This window comes from Meles meles, chromosome X (assembly GCF_922984935.1).
Source record: "Meles meles chromosome X, mMelMel3.1 paternal haplotype, whole genome shotgun sequence".
Taxonomy (NCBI): domain Eukaryota; kingdom Metazoa; phylum Chordata; class Mammalia; order Carnivora; family Mustelidae; genus Meles; species Meles meles.
Window position 1 is genome coordinate 15,750,341 of NC_060087.1, and position 18,218 is coordinate 15,768,558.

The 18,218-nt window shown below is 45.2% G+C and overlaps 1 protein-coding gene across 7 annotated transcripts in view; it reads right to left on the reverse strand.

Annotated features, from left to right (window-relative positions):
- SH3KBP1 (SH3 domain containing kinase binding protein 1) overlaps positions 1–18,218 on the reverse strand; it is a 341,474-nt gene that overhangs the window by 81,937 nt on the left and 241,319 nt on the right. For all 7 annotated transcript variants that reach the window (XM_045995813.1, XM_045995818.1, XM_045995814.1 and 4 more), the window contains one exon: positions 5,423–5,517. In XM_045995813.1, coding sequence (XP_045851769.1) covers positions 5,423–5,517 — 95 coding nt within the window. The remainder of the gene's footprint in view (positions 1–5,422; positions 5,518–18,218) is intronic.

The window sequence follows — 18,218 nt, forward strand, 5'->3', positions numbered from 1 at the left end:
CGGGAAGAAAGAGGAAGGCAAAATCAGCCATCACGGAAGAAAGCAGAAGGAAGGGGGAGAAGAGGGTTTCAGGCACGGAAAGAACCAGTATTAGCCCTGAGCTGAGCTCATCGTCTCCTCCTCCTTCGATCATTTCATTTCTGTGGAGTTGACAGTGGAATCACAAAGTCACGGACGATCCTAACCCAAAGAGATCACAAACATGGGTACCACCAGCATGCAAGCAGACAGGGTAATGGCATGGTAATACCGTTTCCCTGATTAAATAGTGATCACATCTTTAAGGTAGAAAGCAAATTTGATAGGCACTTGCCCTAGATATCCAGCAGCAGAGGATGAGTCTGTGAGTAGACAAGTCGTCTCTGAGAGCGGCTGAGCCCCACCTTCTAAGAGCATCCGACAGCCCCACAAGGCAGCTCAGGCCCCACAACCCTGCCCTAGGTCTGCCCCTGGCATGCTTGGAGACCCTGGGAAAGTCACTTCTGCACTCTAGGCCTCTGTTCCTTCTCCGTGATCTACACAGGACACCCGTGGTCCCACCGAACTTCCAGGGCCACCATGAGGGAAAGGAATGGCGACGAGGGGCCCTGGGCTCCTGCTGCCAGCTACCCTGGAAGGGTCTTGCACTGGGAAGCTGCGGTCGTGCACATAAACTGGCCCATCATTAAGTGAGGTGCTCAAGAGTTGTCTAGAAAGGAGGAGCGTAGAGATGAAGGAAGCTGCAGTCCTAACTCCGCCCTCACAGCAGGTCCAGCTCCAAATATTGAACGGTCCCTGGTTTGAAATATCCTGAGGAAAAGGTGACACTCTCCCCTCATTATTTTTTTCTCTTCTTGAAAAGATTTTTAATTTATTCATTTGAGAGAGAGAGCAAGTGAGAGCACGAGCGGGGTAGGGGGGAAGGGGAGAGGCAGAGGGAGAAGCAGACTCCCGGCTGAGCGGGGAGTCCTAGGCGGGACTCGGTCCTGGCACCTGGGATCATGACCCCAGCTGAAGGCTGGCGCTTAACCACCTGTGCCACCCAGGTACCCCACTTTGTATTTTTTCTTCTATTTCTACCTTTATCTTATCTTCTGGCTTCCTTCTTTCTTTAGGGCATATCAATCAGTTTCCTTCCCCTTCCTTCCATCTCCATGCTCCATGATTTTTATCAGTAATATTATCTTTCATAGTGTTTACTTTCATGTTCTCAAATAGGCTTATACCCATGAAGAAATGAGGGCGGGGGGGGGGGTGTGTGTGCTTTGTTAAGGCTCAAAGACACAGCTACTCAGGGGAGCTTTTTAATAAGAAATATACACTTAAAGATCCTTGTTTACAAAGGGCTCACATGGGAAGCCCTTCCTTCCAGGTTAGGGGGGCTGAGGCCAAGAGGCTGTCGGCCAAGGTCAGGAACATCAGCCCTCTCACAGGTGGGCTTGCTTACCCCCAGGTGGCAGCGGTCTGAGCAAGGAGTGCCCGGAGGTGGTCACCATTACAGCTGAACCCCAGCCTGGCCTGCACCAGGCTGCTCTCAACCTTTCTTTAGGGAGCTTCTCTCGCTGGAAACCAGACCCAGAGGCTTCTGAACCCTTTCAACCATGCTCTGAGCACAAATCACGAAGGCAGGGATGGGGGCGGCAGGAACACAGATGAAGGAGCTATTTTTGAGTGACTGGAAATAAAAGCTAAACACAGGTGTGTTCTGTGCAAATGGAAATGTTCCCAAATCCACAAGAATTCTTTATAAATAAACTAAAAAACAAACCATTTGGGTTGCCACATTTCATCCTAGTTTCCAGGGACACACACAAATAGTTCAGGTCTTTGCACATTATTTCAGGAACCGTGGAGGGCTTACAGGCACCCACTAAGGGTGTCTGACTCATTTTCTAGAAAGCTACACGAAATGACAATCTAGGGCTAAAAACGAGGGCAATGCCTGCCCTGTGACTCCTGCCACAGCCCAGAAAAACAGGACAAAGGGGAACCACCTTAGCTAACTCTGAAACAAAAACACCGAAGGAATTTGGGGTAAACTGAGCACCTCTCCAGCCAAAGAAGTTGAATTTAGACAACAATGATTCAGGTCTTTCATCTCCACTCATACACATAATAAAGCAGCATATCAAAATACACATCAAACAAATCATAGCGAAGCTCCTCTCTTTACAGTATCAACAGCACACATTCATCTAAATGAATTTATAGGTGATTCTTCAACTCTGAGGAAGATGTAAGAATTTTCTATAACGTCAGCAAGGTATGACAGACTCAGAGTCCATTTTCCCCCACTTTTCAGCAAGTGAAATACTTAACGGCATATTTTTTCTCCAAATTCTTGCTGAAATCTCACCCCTTGTGAATTCTGAGCTATTTTCAGGCAAGTCTTCCACCACTGTTACCCCTCCCCTCCTTAGAACATGGTGTTCCTGCCCCAGCAGCAAACTGGGCCCAATCACAAGAGCCCTTCCTTCCCCATTTCCAAGGTCAAAGAGCAACCAAAGTTGAAGTGACGATCTATGTATACGCAGCACCTTAGCAAATCCTCACAGCAGCCCTGTGAGGTCTGCCTTCTGGCCGAGGAAACTGAGGCTCAGAGGGGTTCAGTGAAATGCCCAGTGACACACAGCCATGAGTGGTGTTGCTGGGATTCAAACCCCGGTTTCTCTGAGCAGGTAGCCTACACGGCACTTGTCATTCTAAAATGCTTCCAACCAAGTGGAACGTTAGGTCAAGGCTGGCTGATATTTTTGGGGAATAAAAGTCAAAACCGGCAGAAGGACAGGATATCAAGAGACCCGATTTCACAGACTATATAAAAGAATAATAAAAGCAAAATTGATAGTGCACAGGGGACATTTTAAAGTAACAAGCTAAAAATGGGCCCAGGTACATAATGCAGCATGAGTTGAGACTGGCTGTATTATTAGCTATTGAAAAACCAGCTAAGTGGGTTGACAGAGGGCATCCTGGGCAGCAGGAATATGGCCGGGGTCAAGTTAGGGAGGATGCATGAGCAGGTTGGGAACATCCCAGGAGAGCTTGCTATAGAACAGTGATGTGGACCAAGGCCAGAAAAGCCAGACTGAGGCCAGAGCGCCTGGGCAAATGGGTGCCAGGAGAATCGAGCTGGATTTGACAATAAAGGAGAGGAAAGTTGCTAAAGACTTTCACTGGAGCAGAGGGGTCCCACGAGCAAAGCACCATTAGGAGACGATAAAACGAGGGGGCTGGGGTGCCAGCATCCCTCCGCCCCTGGCTGCCCCCGCGTTCTCCTCTGGAGCAGGTGCCATGGAGGGAGCCGGGAGAGGAAGGAAGTACAGCCTCTGGCCTGGGCCTGGCTCTCCCAAGGACATGAAGAGGCAGGGACACAGGAAGGCAGAATCGCTAGGTTCTGGAGCCGCAGGGCTCACGTGCGGGGGTCGGGCTGATGGAGGGGGAGCAAGGGTGAAAATGACAAGGGCACTCTCGGCCTGAGGAGCAGGAGCAGGGTGTAAGCCAAGTCAAGGGGCCAAGTGTACAGCAAGGATAACGAGGTCACGTTTTGCAAATGTCATAATATTATCCATAAGCAACTTCTGTTTCTAAACTGCACCTAACTGCAGGAAGCTACGAAAGCAGGGACGTCTGGCACGATCTCCCGGACAACTGAGACCAGCCTTGCACAGCTGTCCGTTCCTTTCTCCTGGCTGTGCACATGGAGGATGGAACCAGGAGACAGTCTCTTTCTGACTAAGCTCTTTAGAAAAATTCAATTCTTTTTTATCAGAATGGATCTCAAGCTGGTAGGAACAAAAACATCAAGATGAATGTGTTCTCATTGTATGTAATCAAATGACAAGGACAGGAATATAATATATTAAGGTAGAAATAGATGTATTCAGATAACAGACCATCCGTGGTAGGTTCCCCCCCAAACCTTATTAAATATTATTAGTACATCTGGTTTTTGGTTAAAAAGAGGCTGCCGCCCTCTGAATGAAAAGAAAAACAGTTGAGTGCCCCCCCATTGCAAAGCATGGGTTACTGCGCTCTCCGGGCGCTCGTCGCAGGGGAAAGTGATCTACCCCTTTCCCTGTAGGACTAACACCAATTATCTGTGCTGATTATTGAACTATTTGTATTGTGCTTTACACCTATTTAGCAACTTCTTTATTCCGAGTGTTCCATGTAGGGTATGGTTCAAAATAGGAAACGCGCCATGCAGAAGCCGCCTGAAGGAGGCGCGGCTGACGGTTGAAGGGGAAGGGTGGGAAAGAACGAGAACTGCTCTGCCTCCTCGGCAGAAAGGAACAAGACGGGCTGCATTTTACCCGGTTCTGATTTCCTCCTGCCATGGAAAACACTTAACAGAAATACGCTAAAATGAACGCGGGAGAACAGCTTACACGTAAAACAATGGTCAAGTTCTTGGCCTCTCAGCAGCACTGGGAGTAGTTTGCTACTCCAGAAAGGAATTCCATCACTTTATGGACACACTTGGGGATGCGGGAAGGAGGCGTAGGCAAACCCCGTGATCCCCTCCCTCTCTGTAATGGCCACAGGAGCGAGACCCAGAGTCTACGTCCCCCGCCCTAACCTCTGCCTGTTCTCTCTCCTCTTTCCCTGCACTCTCCACCCTGCCAATGCTTTCCAGTCCTGCATGAGCACAGGTAGCCATGACAATCCCCAAGTCACTCTTGTCCCGAGAGCATCACATGTTCCCTGCCACTCACTTGGACCGCAGAATAAAGCCACTTAGACATCTTAAAGATGGGTCAGCTTTTCACCGTACGCGACCATCATGAGAATCCTGTATCTCAGACAAAACGTCATCTATTCTAGGAATCATTTAAATAATGTATCTTTCAACCACCTACTTGGTGAGTACCATTGCATGAAAGCATAAACAGTACATGGTTCGGGCCCTGTTAAGCTGTGTCACTTCACATGGACTTCTAGAGCTCTCTGTATGTTTACAGAGCTCTGCCTGCAGTGATGATAAAATCATCCAACCTTCTTCGCCCAGACAAGACAAGCAAAATTCTCTCAGCCATGCTACCTGTCTTTGATCGGAACAGCACACATTCTTTACACGTTTGCTGCCCGTGAGGCATGACCTGCCTTTTTAAAGCCCCTCTTTGGATACCTCAGGACAGGGCGGGCTCTCCAGCCAAGCAGGCTGCCTACTGGGTTAGCCGCTCTGGGATGGAGTTTTCCACTGGGCCGTGTCAATCTGTAGCTGGCTCCAAGGCCAACAGAACCTATTTGGTTTTCAAGTTCGTTCACTCACCTGGATGTGTCGGCTTAGCCCGATCAAGAGAAAAGACGCAAGAGTCTTTCTTGGGAGTTCAGGAAATGAAAATCAAATGTTTAAAGGCCTAAAACAAGAGCTTGTACTGTCCAGTCAATGCCTCCAAATGGCTTGCAGTTTCAAAGGCAGGAGGGAAGCTTTGCTTACCTTATTGATGAGAGTCACTATATCTCCTTCCTTGATTGTCAATTCATCATCATTCTGTGCCTCATATGGAAATATTACTTTGCAGTAATCCTTGGCTGTAAGAAGAAAAGACAACATAACCCTTACAACGCTTCTTCTAATGGGTGGCTGAGGAAAAGATGCCCACTCTCACATTAAGTTCAGGGAAAAGCACACTTAACAGAGAGGTTATAAGGATTGAATAAAGAAAGGGTCACCTACAAGAAACTACCTAAGATTGCTTCATCTGGGGCTCATACTTACTTATTCTCTTCACTTTTTCTCCTTCACAAATCATGTGATGCCATCAAGTGCTGTTGACTGCTTTGTATCTCTCAGGCAGAAAACCAAAAAGATTTCCTTGGTCTCAGGTGTATATTTTATGTGCTCTTTATTTTATATACCATTTTCTATACTCTTTGGGGGCATGTGTAAGCAGGCATGATCTACAAAGAGCAAAAAGCTTAAATTCTGCCCTCACTGCCTTCTTCCACACCTCACTAAATCAGAAACAGGTATCTGTGTATATTAAATGCTTTCAAGGTACTCAAAACAATGAAAAAAAGACTCCATTACGGTATATCTCCTGAGACAGATATTTCTATGTGAATATGTGTCAACCACAAACAGCCAACAAATACTCACTAAATGTTCTTTATATACATGTGTATCCTGGGGAGATAAACTGGTTCAAATATGTCCCAAGGCCTCTCTGTGGGAAACTATTTAGGTGAGGATGGTCATTAGCAAGGATGTCCCCCAAAGACAGAAAAACACTGAAAGCCAGTTCAAAAGTTCAAACATGCCATCAATTATATGCTTTTGATGTCTATCTGATGTTAGGGGCGCCAGGCTGACTCAGAAGAGCGTATGGCTCCTGATCTTGGGGTTGTGATCTCGAGCCTCCATATTGGGTGTAGAGATCGCATAAGTAAAAAAATAAACTTAAAAAAAAAAAAGAAAGCCTATCTGATGTTAAATCTTCTCTATTTACGCAAAAGCACCAGTTTAGAAGAGAGCAAAAACATTGTCAGGTATCCAGGAAAGTAAAACTTGGAAAAGTGGGGTTCGATGACTTAAGATTGAAGGTAGAAAGGAAAATTCCAGAGAATTAGTATCTACTGGGACAGGCATTTGTTATTCTGCAGCTAAGTCAACAATCCTAATGGCTTTAGATGGCCTTAGATATTTCCCAAGGACCAGGCCAGTTCCTGCAGACAGATCATAACTTAGAGCTATATATGCAAGTATTAATTATATTGTCCCTAGCACAATTTATATGACTGAAATGTGGGGGGTTTTATTATGGTTAATGTCACATCAATCAAAGAGAGTGATACATAAAATAAAGGCAATAAAAAGTTCTGTAATACAGACACACAGGGTTGGTTCAGATACGATGGGAGGGCAGGGAGGAGAGAGGGAGAGGGGGCTGGGAAAGAGAGGGACTCACTTTCTGTGGCAAATAGTTTTGCTTTCTGTCCAATGGACAGAGTATATCAGTTACATCCCCTGTCCTAGTGTTGGAAACCTTTCATCTTAGGTAGTCTGGGCCCCTGATGCCTTCTGTTCATTAAGCCATGCTGAGGGGCACTGGTTTTAAATCCCATCAATATTAATCGGCCTAAAGGAAATAAAAGCAAAAATGAACTTTTGGGACTTCATCAAGAAAAAAAGCTTCTGCACAGCAAAGGAAAGAGGCAACCTATGGAATAGGAGAAGATATTTGCAAATGACAATACAGGCAAAGGGCTCATGTGCGAGATCTATAAAGAACTCCTCAAACTTAACACACAAAAAACAGATAATTACATCAAAAGATGGGCAGAAGACATGAACAGACACTTCTCCAAAGAAGACATACAAATGGCTAACAGACACATGAAAAAATGTTCATCATCACTAGCCATCAGGGAGATTCAAATCAAAACCACATTGAGATACCACCTTACTACCAGCTAGAATGGTCAAAATCAACAAGACAGGAAACAACGTGTGTTGGAGAGGTTGTGGATAAAGGGGAATCCTCTTACACTGTTGGTAGGAATGCAAGTTGGTACAGCCATTTTGGAAAACAGTGTGGAGATTCCTCAAAAAAATTAAAAATAGAGCTTTCCTACGACCTGCAATTGCACTACTGGGTATTTACCCCAAAGATATCGGTGTAGTGAAAAGAAGGGCCCCAATGTATGTATGTACCCCAATGTTCATAGCAGCAATGGCCACAGTCGCCAAACTGTGGAAAGAAGCAAGATGCCCAGGGCGCCCGGGTGGCTCAGTGGTTTAAGCCTCTGCCTTTGGCTCAGGTCATGATCTCAGGGTCCTGGGATCGAGTCCCACATGGGGCTCTCTGCTCAGGAGGGAGCCTACTTCCTCCTCCTCGCTCTCTCTCTCTGACTGCCTCTCTGCCTACTTGTGATCTCTCTCTGTCAAATGAAATAAATAAAATCTTTAAAAAAATGTTTAAAAAAAAAAAGAACCAAGATGCCCTTCAACAGACAAATGGATAAGGGAGATGTGGTCCATATATACATGGAGTATTATGCCTCCATCAGAAAAGATGAATACCCAACTTTTGTAGCAACATGGATAGGACTAGAGGAGATTATGCTGAGTGAGATAAGTCAAGCAGAGAAAGTCAATTATCATATGGTTTCACTTACTTGTGAAGCATAAGGAAGAACATGGAGGACATTAGGAGAAGGAAAGGAAAAGTGAATTGGGGGAAATTGGAGGCGGAGACGAACCATGAGAGACTGTGGACTCTGAGAAACAAGCTGAGGGTTTTGGAACAGAGAGGGGTGGGGGTTGGGTGAGCCTGGTGGTGGGTATTAAGGAGGGCACGTATTGCATGGAGCGCTGGGTGTGGTGCATAAACAATGAATCTTGGAACACTGAAAAAATAAAATAAAATTTAAAAAATATTAATCTGCCTAAAGATTCTTAGGCCCACAGTTACTAATGTTTCATCTCTCTTTAATTAGTAATAGCAAACCTCCCAAATTCTGAATCAGCCAAATATTCTAAAACGAGGGAAAAAGCTAAGCATCTTTAAATTGGATAATGACAGCTCTTTACCAATTTTCCTACTGACTGCGCTAGTCAAATATGACTATCCAACCTCAAAACTTCCAACACTGAAGTAAATACAGCATTACTGAAGAACTGCCCTGCAGAGTCCCAGTCTGAAGAATAATTCATTGGATTGAAATCATGGAAATATTTTACAAACAAGATAAGATACCTGTGGTCAACAAAGGGAAAAGAAGCATTGTTTCTATTCCTTTCCATCAAGAAGTTCATTAAGTGAGGTAGACATTTGTTCACAGGAGCCATTCCCCACCCTCTTCCCAGTTCACATAACCCTGCTGCAATCAGGTACTTGTTTGGGAACAGGGAACCCCCCCACCCATGGCTGTGGAAATAAGTGAGATATGTCTAGGCAAATAATGTTAATCTCACTCCCCTTTGTCAATGATTGTCGATGTGATCTACTTAGGTGTGCGAGGAATTCTGCTGGGAGAGGGAGTGAGGCTGTTAGATTTTGTTCCCCGATTAAAAAAAGGATTGTGAGGAAAACAGTTGCCCTGCCTATTTGCTTTCAACACTGTCTCATCCTTGTTGGAAGACCGTATAGTGTTTGCCACTGTTGCAGTCATATTTCAACCATGAGAGGAAAGCCAGGAAAATCACCGAGGAGGGGACTCTGAGTCTTGACACCACGGAGATGTCTGTCAGATTAACCAACGCTAGGGGGCCTGTCTCCGATCCCTTGTTACCCGACTCCATTAAACTGTACTGCTTACCGCCACTTCGCCGCTGCGCTGCAATAGGTCTTTATCACTCGAAGCAGAAGGTACCGTGACAAGAAGGAACATCTCCAGTTACCTCCCCTGAAACTCTTGACTGTAACCTGCCTCCGCTCAGAAACCCTCCTCCTATGCATCTGTGTCACTCCCTCTCCCCCATCTCTTCCTTCGTTACCTCAAGAACTGGCCCACAGCAGGGGATCAATAAATGACTGTGGGATTGACTTATAACCAATATACGGAGAAAATAGTTATAAAAAACTACTAGTATGCCTTTAAAATGTTTCACAGGGCCATTTTGTTTTCTACCCCGTTTTGCTATTAGTTAAGGAGGGCAGGTATACCCCTGCCCTCCCCCCTTTTTAAAAACAGCTTTAATGACATATAATTTTCATACCAGAAAATTCACCCATTTTAGTTATATGCTATGAATAGTTTTAATAAATGTATATAGTTACATGACATCAACATAACCCAGTTTTAAAACATTCCCACCATGTACGTGATTTTATGTGTGAGGCATTAGACAAAGAATTATCTGGAAGGCACCAATTTCAGATAAAAGGAGGAGATACGGGTATCAGTGGCTACTCTCAACTACCATTGTCCATGAAGCAGGTTTTGACATCAAGCTTGCCCCTTTTTGCATCACCATAACCGGATGCAGCTCCCACTCAACGTTTCTTGACGTGGAGGAAAATTTGAGGGACAGCTAAACAGGAGGAGAGTGTCCTTGGCCAGGAGTCAGGACTGCCAAGACTAGGTTCAGTCCCAGCTGGGCTGTCCTGGGCATAAAATCTGAGGCAGCTACCCTGTAGCTTTGGACTTCAGTGTCCTTAGGTGTAAAATGAGAGACTGGCCAAGGAGGGATGAGAGAAGAGTCTGGTTAACTTCCGCAGAGCACTTTTCAACAAACTTCAACTTATTCCAAAACTCTAATATAAAACAACTAAAAACAGAGATGCTCTGGTTAAATTAGAGAGTGGGGCTGGCCCATCCCCTACCGGGGACCCTGAAACAATCTCAGTGAAGCTCTGGAGGCTCCAAGAACCATACCAGACTAGGCCTGAGTTCTGGCCACCTCTGACATTCCATGGTTCTAGTCACGGGCGATGAAACTCAGCTATCTCCAATCAAACATGGCAACCAGAGGCTCCCACTTCAAGTCCTCATGATATATTTAAAGTAAGATCTTGTCTTTACCACTGAGGCATTTGGGTTCTAATTCAGCACTACTAGAAAATAAAAACATGTTGTCAGTTTGGATGTACGAATCGTTTTAAGATACTAAAAAATAAGTGAAAAAATGAATGAACTCTGAGACTATGACTCTAATTTCAGAGTATATGGAACAAGATGTTCCCTTCTCTAATTCAAACATTTCTTGAAGCAGCACCACGAAAAAGACATTGTCAGTTCTTGAGCCTGTGATATGCAAGTCACCACCCATCGCACCCTTGTGTGGAAGTGACCAACTAATGCCTGGGGAAGGCAATGGTGAAGGATGACAAGAAGAAAGGACAAACGCTAGAAGAAGCACAGAGTCACTCTGACGAGGTATGGCTGTGGTGTTGCAGAGGAAGGCATGATTACATTCAGGAGGGAGTTCACAAAGGAGGAGGCATTTGATATGTCTTGAAAGAAGAATATAATTCCAAGTGCTTTTTGGATGGGGGAAGATTAGAAATTTTTAAATGAGTAGCAGACAGAGAGGGAGAGGAAGGGAACGAAATGAATTTCTGGAGGCAGGCATTTTCCATTTATTCATCAATTAGATGGATTTAATTAGTCCGAGATCAAATAGATGCCCACATGCACAGAAAAAAAAATAAAGGCACAACTTATCCAGCAACTGAGATGAATTTGTCTTTAAAGAAAATCTTTAAAGATCTTTAAAAATCTTTAAAGAAAGATTAAAAAAAAAAACTGACGAATTAGCCGAAGACTGAAATCCTGAGTTAATTCTTGAGCTTTTTTGTCTTTTTTAAATATTTACCTATTTATTTTTAAGTAATATCTACACCCAGTGTGGGGCTTGAACTCAACCCTGACATCAAGAGTTGTGTGCTCTACTGACTGAGGCAGCCAGGCACCTGTTGAGCTTTTTTGTCTCAGAGTCATTTAAGAACCTGATAAAAACAAAAACCAAAAAAAAAAAAAAAAAAGCCAAAAAATAGTAATTCCTTCTTTCCAGAAAAAGGAAAAAAAAAGACACATTCAAAGGTACAGAGAAAATGCTGTGTAAGATATCAGAAGGTTCAAGGACCCTGAGACCTTTGCCTACTTCCAAATCAAGATCCCCTATTCTAAGTACTGATGGGCATTCTACTTTTAAGAAAGTTGTTCTATTAAAACCCCCAAGAAGTCCAGTCATGATTCACATCACCCCCCCCAACAAAAACTACATTACTTCAATCTCTAGACTTCTAGAAATTTACATGAGATTAAAAAGACTGTTTAAGAAACTGAACTCACATGCCCACAGCCCATGACTCCGTTCAGATGGTTTTATAATCTATTCGTACAAAAACAAATAAACCAAATTTTAAAAATTCCATCAGCTTAAAAAAAATAAAAGCAGAACAAATAGAATAAATATATCAGCAAGCAGAACACACACACACACACACACACACACACACACACACCCAAGGAAATAACATTAAATGCAGGACCATTCTCCAGGCTCAATTTTAGGACATGAAGAGTGAAATCCCATGTGTCACAGAGGCTGGTAGGAAGCCTTCCAGAACTTCCAGCAGTGGTAGAAAGTACCAGGTCACGCTTAGAATTCTTCTCCTTTGGAATACCAGAACAAAAGTGTCAAGCTCAGCGTTTCTGCTTTCGCCAACATCAAAACCTAAAGTTCTTTCATGAAAGTGACAAATACTATCTGAGGCACTACTGGTTCCTAATCGCTTATCCAGAGGCCCTGGAGACAGAATTTTTCAGATTTTAGAAAGGAAATGTATTACATCCACGCAATGGGTAACATCCTCACAGCTGGCGCCTAGGGCTATACCCAACCATCAAATACATTAAAATTCTGCAACAAATGGATGATTTGTCCCTCCAACTAGGATAAATAAAGACTATATATAAATGCATGTTAGTCCAGGACAAGTTTTGTCACTCAACAAGAGATAGAACCTTTTAGTTTTCCAGCTTTTTGTGTTTTGGAAATGCAATAAGGGTATGGACCTGGGTCACATTCTGGAGGAAAGAGACTAAGTTAAATAAGACTGGTCGCTGGTTCTCAAGGAGCTTGTAACCAAGGAGAGGGAATGAGGCACAGAGCTCCTGACAAGGCAACAGTGAAGGAAGGATAGAGTGATGTCTCCAGCTTAAAGCATCAGAGGATCATGAATGGGGAATCATTTCCCAAAGGAAAGAGTCAGGCTCCCTTCTTAGAGGAGTAAAATGGCACCGGGCTCTGTAGAATGTTCTAGGACTTTTACCAGAAGAATAGGAGTCGAGGAGGTGTTTCCCAACCATTCCTGATGACAAGAATGATGTGAGGCACCTGTTCCTTCTATGCCTTCCCAGATTCCCTTCTCTGGGGGCTGCCATCAACAGGTCTGAGGCAGAACCAGCAATCCCCGTGCACCCTGGCGATTCTCATCAACAGGGAAGCTTAAGGAACAGTCTACATCAGTGGTTCTCATGCACGAGTGGGCATCAGCATCAGAGGAAGGATGTGTGAAAAAAGAACCCCCGAGGTTCCTGATCCTGGAGGGCTGAGCAAGGCCTGGAGATCTGCCTCTCTCGGCTCCCACGTGATGCTGATGCTGCTGGTCCAGGGAGCACGCCATGAGAGCCACCGATGCAGCCAGAACACTCAATGCTAGAGAGAAGCAAAACAACGGTGGGGACCTGGAGGGTGGGCCCTTGTGGTGGGGGTGCCACGGCTGGGTGTGGTATATGATAGATGTAGACAGAAAAGCCAGTCCTGGGTCAGTTTGAGGATCCAGGGCTAGTGGGGAGGGCTGGAAAGAATCTTCGCTTGTCCTTTGCTCAGTAAATATTAACTAAGCGTCCACTGTGCGCCGAGCAGCAGAGATGCGGCAGTGCCTTTGTAGAGCTTAGTCGAAGTCTGCACAAGCAGTTTGCAAGTAGGGTTCATTTGCTCCCCGGGCGGGCACCGGCAAAGCCAGGAGACATCGTGGTTGTCACAGTAGGAGGGGTTGGTAACAGCAAACGGCATCAAGGGAATGGAGGCTGCGGAAGCTACTAAACATCCTGTAATGGGCACAGAACAGTCCCCACAACAGAGTGATCTGGTCCAAATATTAAGAGCGCCAAGGTGGAAAAACCCTGGCCTACACTCAAATCCAGACCAGGGAAACGAAAACAAGGCACACGTCACTATGTTGTCAATTCGAGCCTAAGGCCTGCTGCGCCTGCCTCCACGCAAAAGGTGACCGCGACCCCAAATCACAACGACCATCTCTAGTCCTAGGTCCTGCTGGGAAATTGACTTTCAAATTCTCTCACAACCATGAATTATGGCACTGTTTAGTCTCTTGCTTTAAAAGAAGGAATTTAAAAAAAAAAAAGAAAAAGAAAAAAATCTGACAAGCAAAGCCTTTCTGTCTTCTCGTCCAGAGCTCATCACTGCTCCCCTCGATGGCACTTTCTCCTGTTCAGGTGAGGGGAAGCTCTGGGCCTTTGCGAGAAAGGAAATCCACAAAGATAACACAAAGGGAGTTAGCTTTTGTCCTCCAAGAGGACTGTACTTGGAAAACCAAGTCTCAAGCAGCATGGGCAGCCTGGGCACCCTCCCTAGGAGAGCCCCACTTGGAATCAGGACAGAAATTCTTGCTCTGGGGGCGCCTGAGTGGCTCAGTAGGTTAAAGTCTCTGCCTTCGGCTCAGGTCATGATCCCAGGGTCCTGGGATCGAGCCCCGTATGGGGCTCTCTGCTCAGCAGGGAGCCTGCTTCCTCCTCTCTCTCTCTGCCTGCCTCTCTGCCTACTTGTGATCTCTGTCTCTCAAATAAATAAATAAAATCTTAAAAAAAAAAAAGAAATTCTTGCTCTGGGTCCATGAAAAACACCTGTCAAGGTCTGTGTTGCAGATACTTGATGCGACCCTGGGATGCTGAGCCTGAGTGTGTTAGGACACATCAAGTGTGGCAGGCACTGCCGTGTAGAGAAGAACACTTGTTTCAAACTGGACATGCCTCACATGAGTTTTGGGGGAGACAAGTAAGCAAAAAACACCTCCCCGGAAAAGGTAGCATAAAAGAGCTCCCAAGTAAAGCTGGTGGGAAAAAACCCAACATAACGAAATAGACCCCTTTTTCTGATTATTTCAACATGTGGTGAGAAAGCAAAACTTAGCTTAGAATGAAAAAGTGAAAATCTGTCTAGCCATTCATCAGGCAGGCATACCAAATGCAGACACCACCAGCTGCAAAGTAAATGAGAAATAGTATTTCTCCCAAGCACGCACTGCAGCTGGAAAGGGTCCTAACTCCCCCTTCTCTGAGTACTACTGCTTTCTTACTCCCAGAGAAAGTTTGTCCTCTAACACCACAGACTATCAGAAATTTTGCTTTTGTTTATATCATATCAGTCATAAGGAAATGTTCCACTCTTTTTTTTAAAGATTGGATTTCTTTATGTATTTGAGAGAGGGAGTAAGAGCATATGAGCGGGGGCGCCTGATTGGGGGGGGGGGCTCAATCCCAGGACCTGAGAACATGATGCAAGCCAAAGGCAGATGCTTAACCAACTGAACCCCCCAGCGGCCCCTGAAATGTTCCACTCTTGACTGAAGGAACGAAGTCACTGTGGCACATGCAAGTACAGAGCCTCACTTAGAGAGTTCTCAACACAGTAGGAGCACTTATCCTCAATTGGTGGCTCCCAAAGGAACGACTTGGGTGCCTCTCCCGGTACAGACCTGATATTGACCCCTTTCCGCAGAGCCCTGTGCATCGCTTGGAGCCTAGCAAAACACTGCTTCATTTACATTTCACTGCATTCCTCCTCCTCCAAACTGATAACTACTCTTTTTTTGTTTGGTGCCACGGGGCTGCACAGGTTCTCCTATGCCATCTCCTTAGTGCAATGAGCCAATATACCTTCGTCACACAAGGGTCTGTCTTGGTGCTCTTAGGTTTATCGGTCTAGAGCAGGGACTGCAAAGAACAAAGGGTCCGTCAAACCTCAGGGAACTCTGGAAACCACTGCTAATCCCTCAGAAACCCTAATAAGCTCGAGGGTCCTATGTGAACAAATGTGTCTGTGAACTTGACTGGTGACTGTGAACTTGAGAAGGGGGACCCATGGCTACTACATCGGTTCTGCAAGACTCTGTCCGACACAGAGCCTGGTTAAATTGTAAGCCGTTTCTAATTCTCCACGTGCTCAACCATCACTAGTTATGAGCCCAGTGACTCCATGGCACCTTTCTGGGCCATACGGTGGGGATATTGCGTAGAAGACCTAGCCCCCGCCTTGAGGGCCCAATGATAGCCCTAAGCCACCATGTGTTACCACCACCGGGGACAACTCCTAAGAAGTGAGTCAATGAACAAAGTGACCAGAAAGGTGGTACAAAAACCAGGAATGGAGTGAGGGGAGGTCAGGCAGCGGGGGTGGGTTTAGCCTTTGCCCCATGGTCATCATTTATTCTGAAGCCTGACCTGCCTTGGTTCAAATTTTTCAAGGGTTATCTTTTCCCTAACCCTCCTGCTCAACTGGTCCTCCGAATCTCTGAGACTGAACTGTTTGTTCAGAAAGATGCTACCCAGCCATTTCTCCGGGCTATTTTTCTACCCCACAGCGGCCACAAATCTGCATCAAATGGAGTAAGAATCAGAGAAATTCCAGATGTGATGAGCTGGAGGAATCTCAGGGTACTTCATTTATGAATATTTAGACAGTTTCCCTCTTGTTATGAAAATCATGGCAATCTGTTCCCTAGCATGCGTTTCAGATGAGCTTCAATATCATAAAGGCTTTACTGGGGGAGGGGAGATAATGTTAGTTGTTTAAATAAACCCTGATCAGCTGAGTTTCACTTTCCCTACAAAAAGACCGATCTACATGAACATTTTTTGCATCATCATAACTTAATCCTTTAGCCAGCCGAGGACAGAGACGTGAGGGAGGGACTTCTCTCCTCTGAACTGCCGGACAGTTGTTAGAGATGTGTCCGCTCATCAGAAGCCCTGCTCCCAAGCTCACGATCATTTCTAATAATCAGTGCTTTGTGTCCTTCCACCTGAACATGGCATTTGCATCAAAATCCGAAAGCAGCAAAATGTTCCCACTGCAGGGGGCTTTTTAGTGGACTTAGGTGCTTCGGGGAAATCAAGGGAGAACAAGTACCTCAAAATTTGCTCTTGACAATGAAAGCCAGAAAGAAGGTTGGGTGAGATTAACTGCAGAAATTCTTGCTCTGAGTCCATGAAAAACCCCTGTGAATAAACATCCTTCAAGCCTTCGCTGACAGCGAGAATTCTCCTTCTGACCTGTTACCCACTTACACGCACACCTACCCCCATACCCGATGAGATCTCATATTCCTACTGAATCGTTCCCCCTCTTTCTTCTGCCTCTCCCATCTGGCCGCTCTGTTCTCTAAATGCAGAAACTTGTTACTCTAAACCGTAAAGCTCTGGACTTGAATCAGTGGATGAGGATGCTGCGAGCAACCTCAGGGGGACTTGCTAGCACAACTCTCCGACTTCATGGGCAACACAGACAATGAAGAGCAAGGCCAGAGAAATAAAATTACTGGCCCAAGGTCACACAGCCAGAGAATAACACAGCTGGCCCTAGAATCCTCACTGCCAACTCTGAGCCAGAACGTACCACCCAGCCTCTGTAAAAACACTCGTCATCAACAACCTGTCCCGTCACCATGATGCTTCCAGAGCGGTGCCGGGGGATGGAAGTAATTAATAGATACTCGTAGGACTGGACAGGCTTGGGCTAGAGTCAGGATCCTCCCACATGCTTAAAGGACCTGAATATTCAGATCTGTGTTAATACTTATGCCTAGGAAGCCCATCTTAGGTCCCAGAATTACTCTCAAACTACACTGTCCAATATGGTGGCCACTAGGCACATGCGGCTATGGAGCATTTGAAATGTGGCTGCTCTGGGTTAGATGAGGCATGTAACATACATGCTGGCTAAAGAAGATGGGGTATAGATCCACAATGGAATACTATGCAGCCATCAAAAGAAATGAAATCTTGCCATTGGCGACGACATGGATGGAACTAGAGGGTATCATGCTAAGCCAAATAAGTCAGTCCGAGAAAGACAATTATCATATGATCTCCCTGATAGGAGGAATTTGAGAGGCAGGGTGAAGGGTTCGTGGGGCATAGGGAGGGAAAAAATGAAACAAGATGGGATCAGGAGGGAGACAAACCATAAGAGATTCTTTTAATCTCAGGAAACAAACTGAGGGTTGCTCGAGGGATGGGGGGATAGGGATAGGGTGGCTGGGTTATGGACACCGGGGAGGGTATGTACTATGGCGAGTGCTGTGAAGTGTGTAAGACTGATGATTCACAGACCTGTAATCCTGAAGCAAATAATACATTATTATATGTTAATAAAAAAATACAGGCTGGCTTGTGAAGACTCATATAAATAAAGAATAAAAATATCTCACTTAATAATTTTATAGGGGTTTCATGTGAAAAATAACACTGGGGATATATTGAGTTAAATAAAATATATTGAAATTAACAAGTTCACCTGTTTCTTTTTCAAAAACATGACTACTAGATAATGTAAAATTATGTATGTGGCTCACATGGTATCTCTATCAGCCAGGACTGCTCCAACACACAGCTATCTACCTCCCCCAGCCACCTAATGTTTCCCAAAAGACTCAAATGTCCTGTCTACAGACATTACAGAGGGTGAAAAGAAAGCATCAAGGACATGATCTTATCCGAGGGCTAGTTCCTGAGACCCTAGGATTAGCCACTTAAGCAGG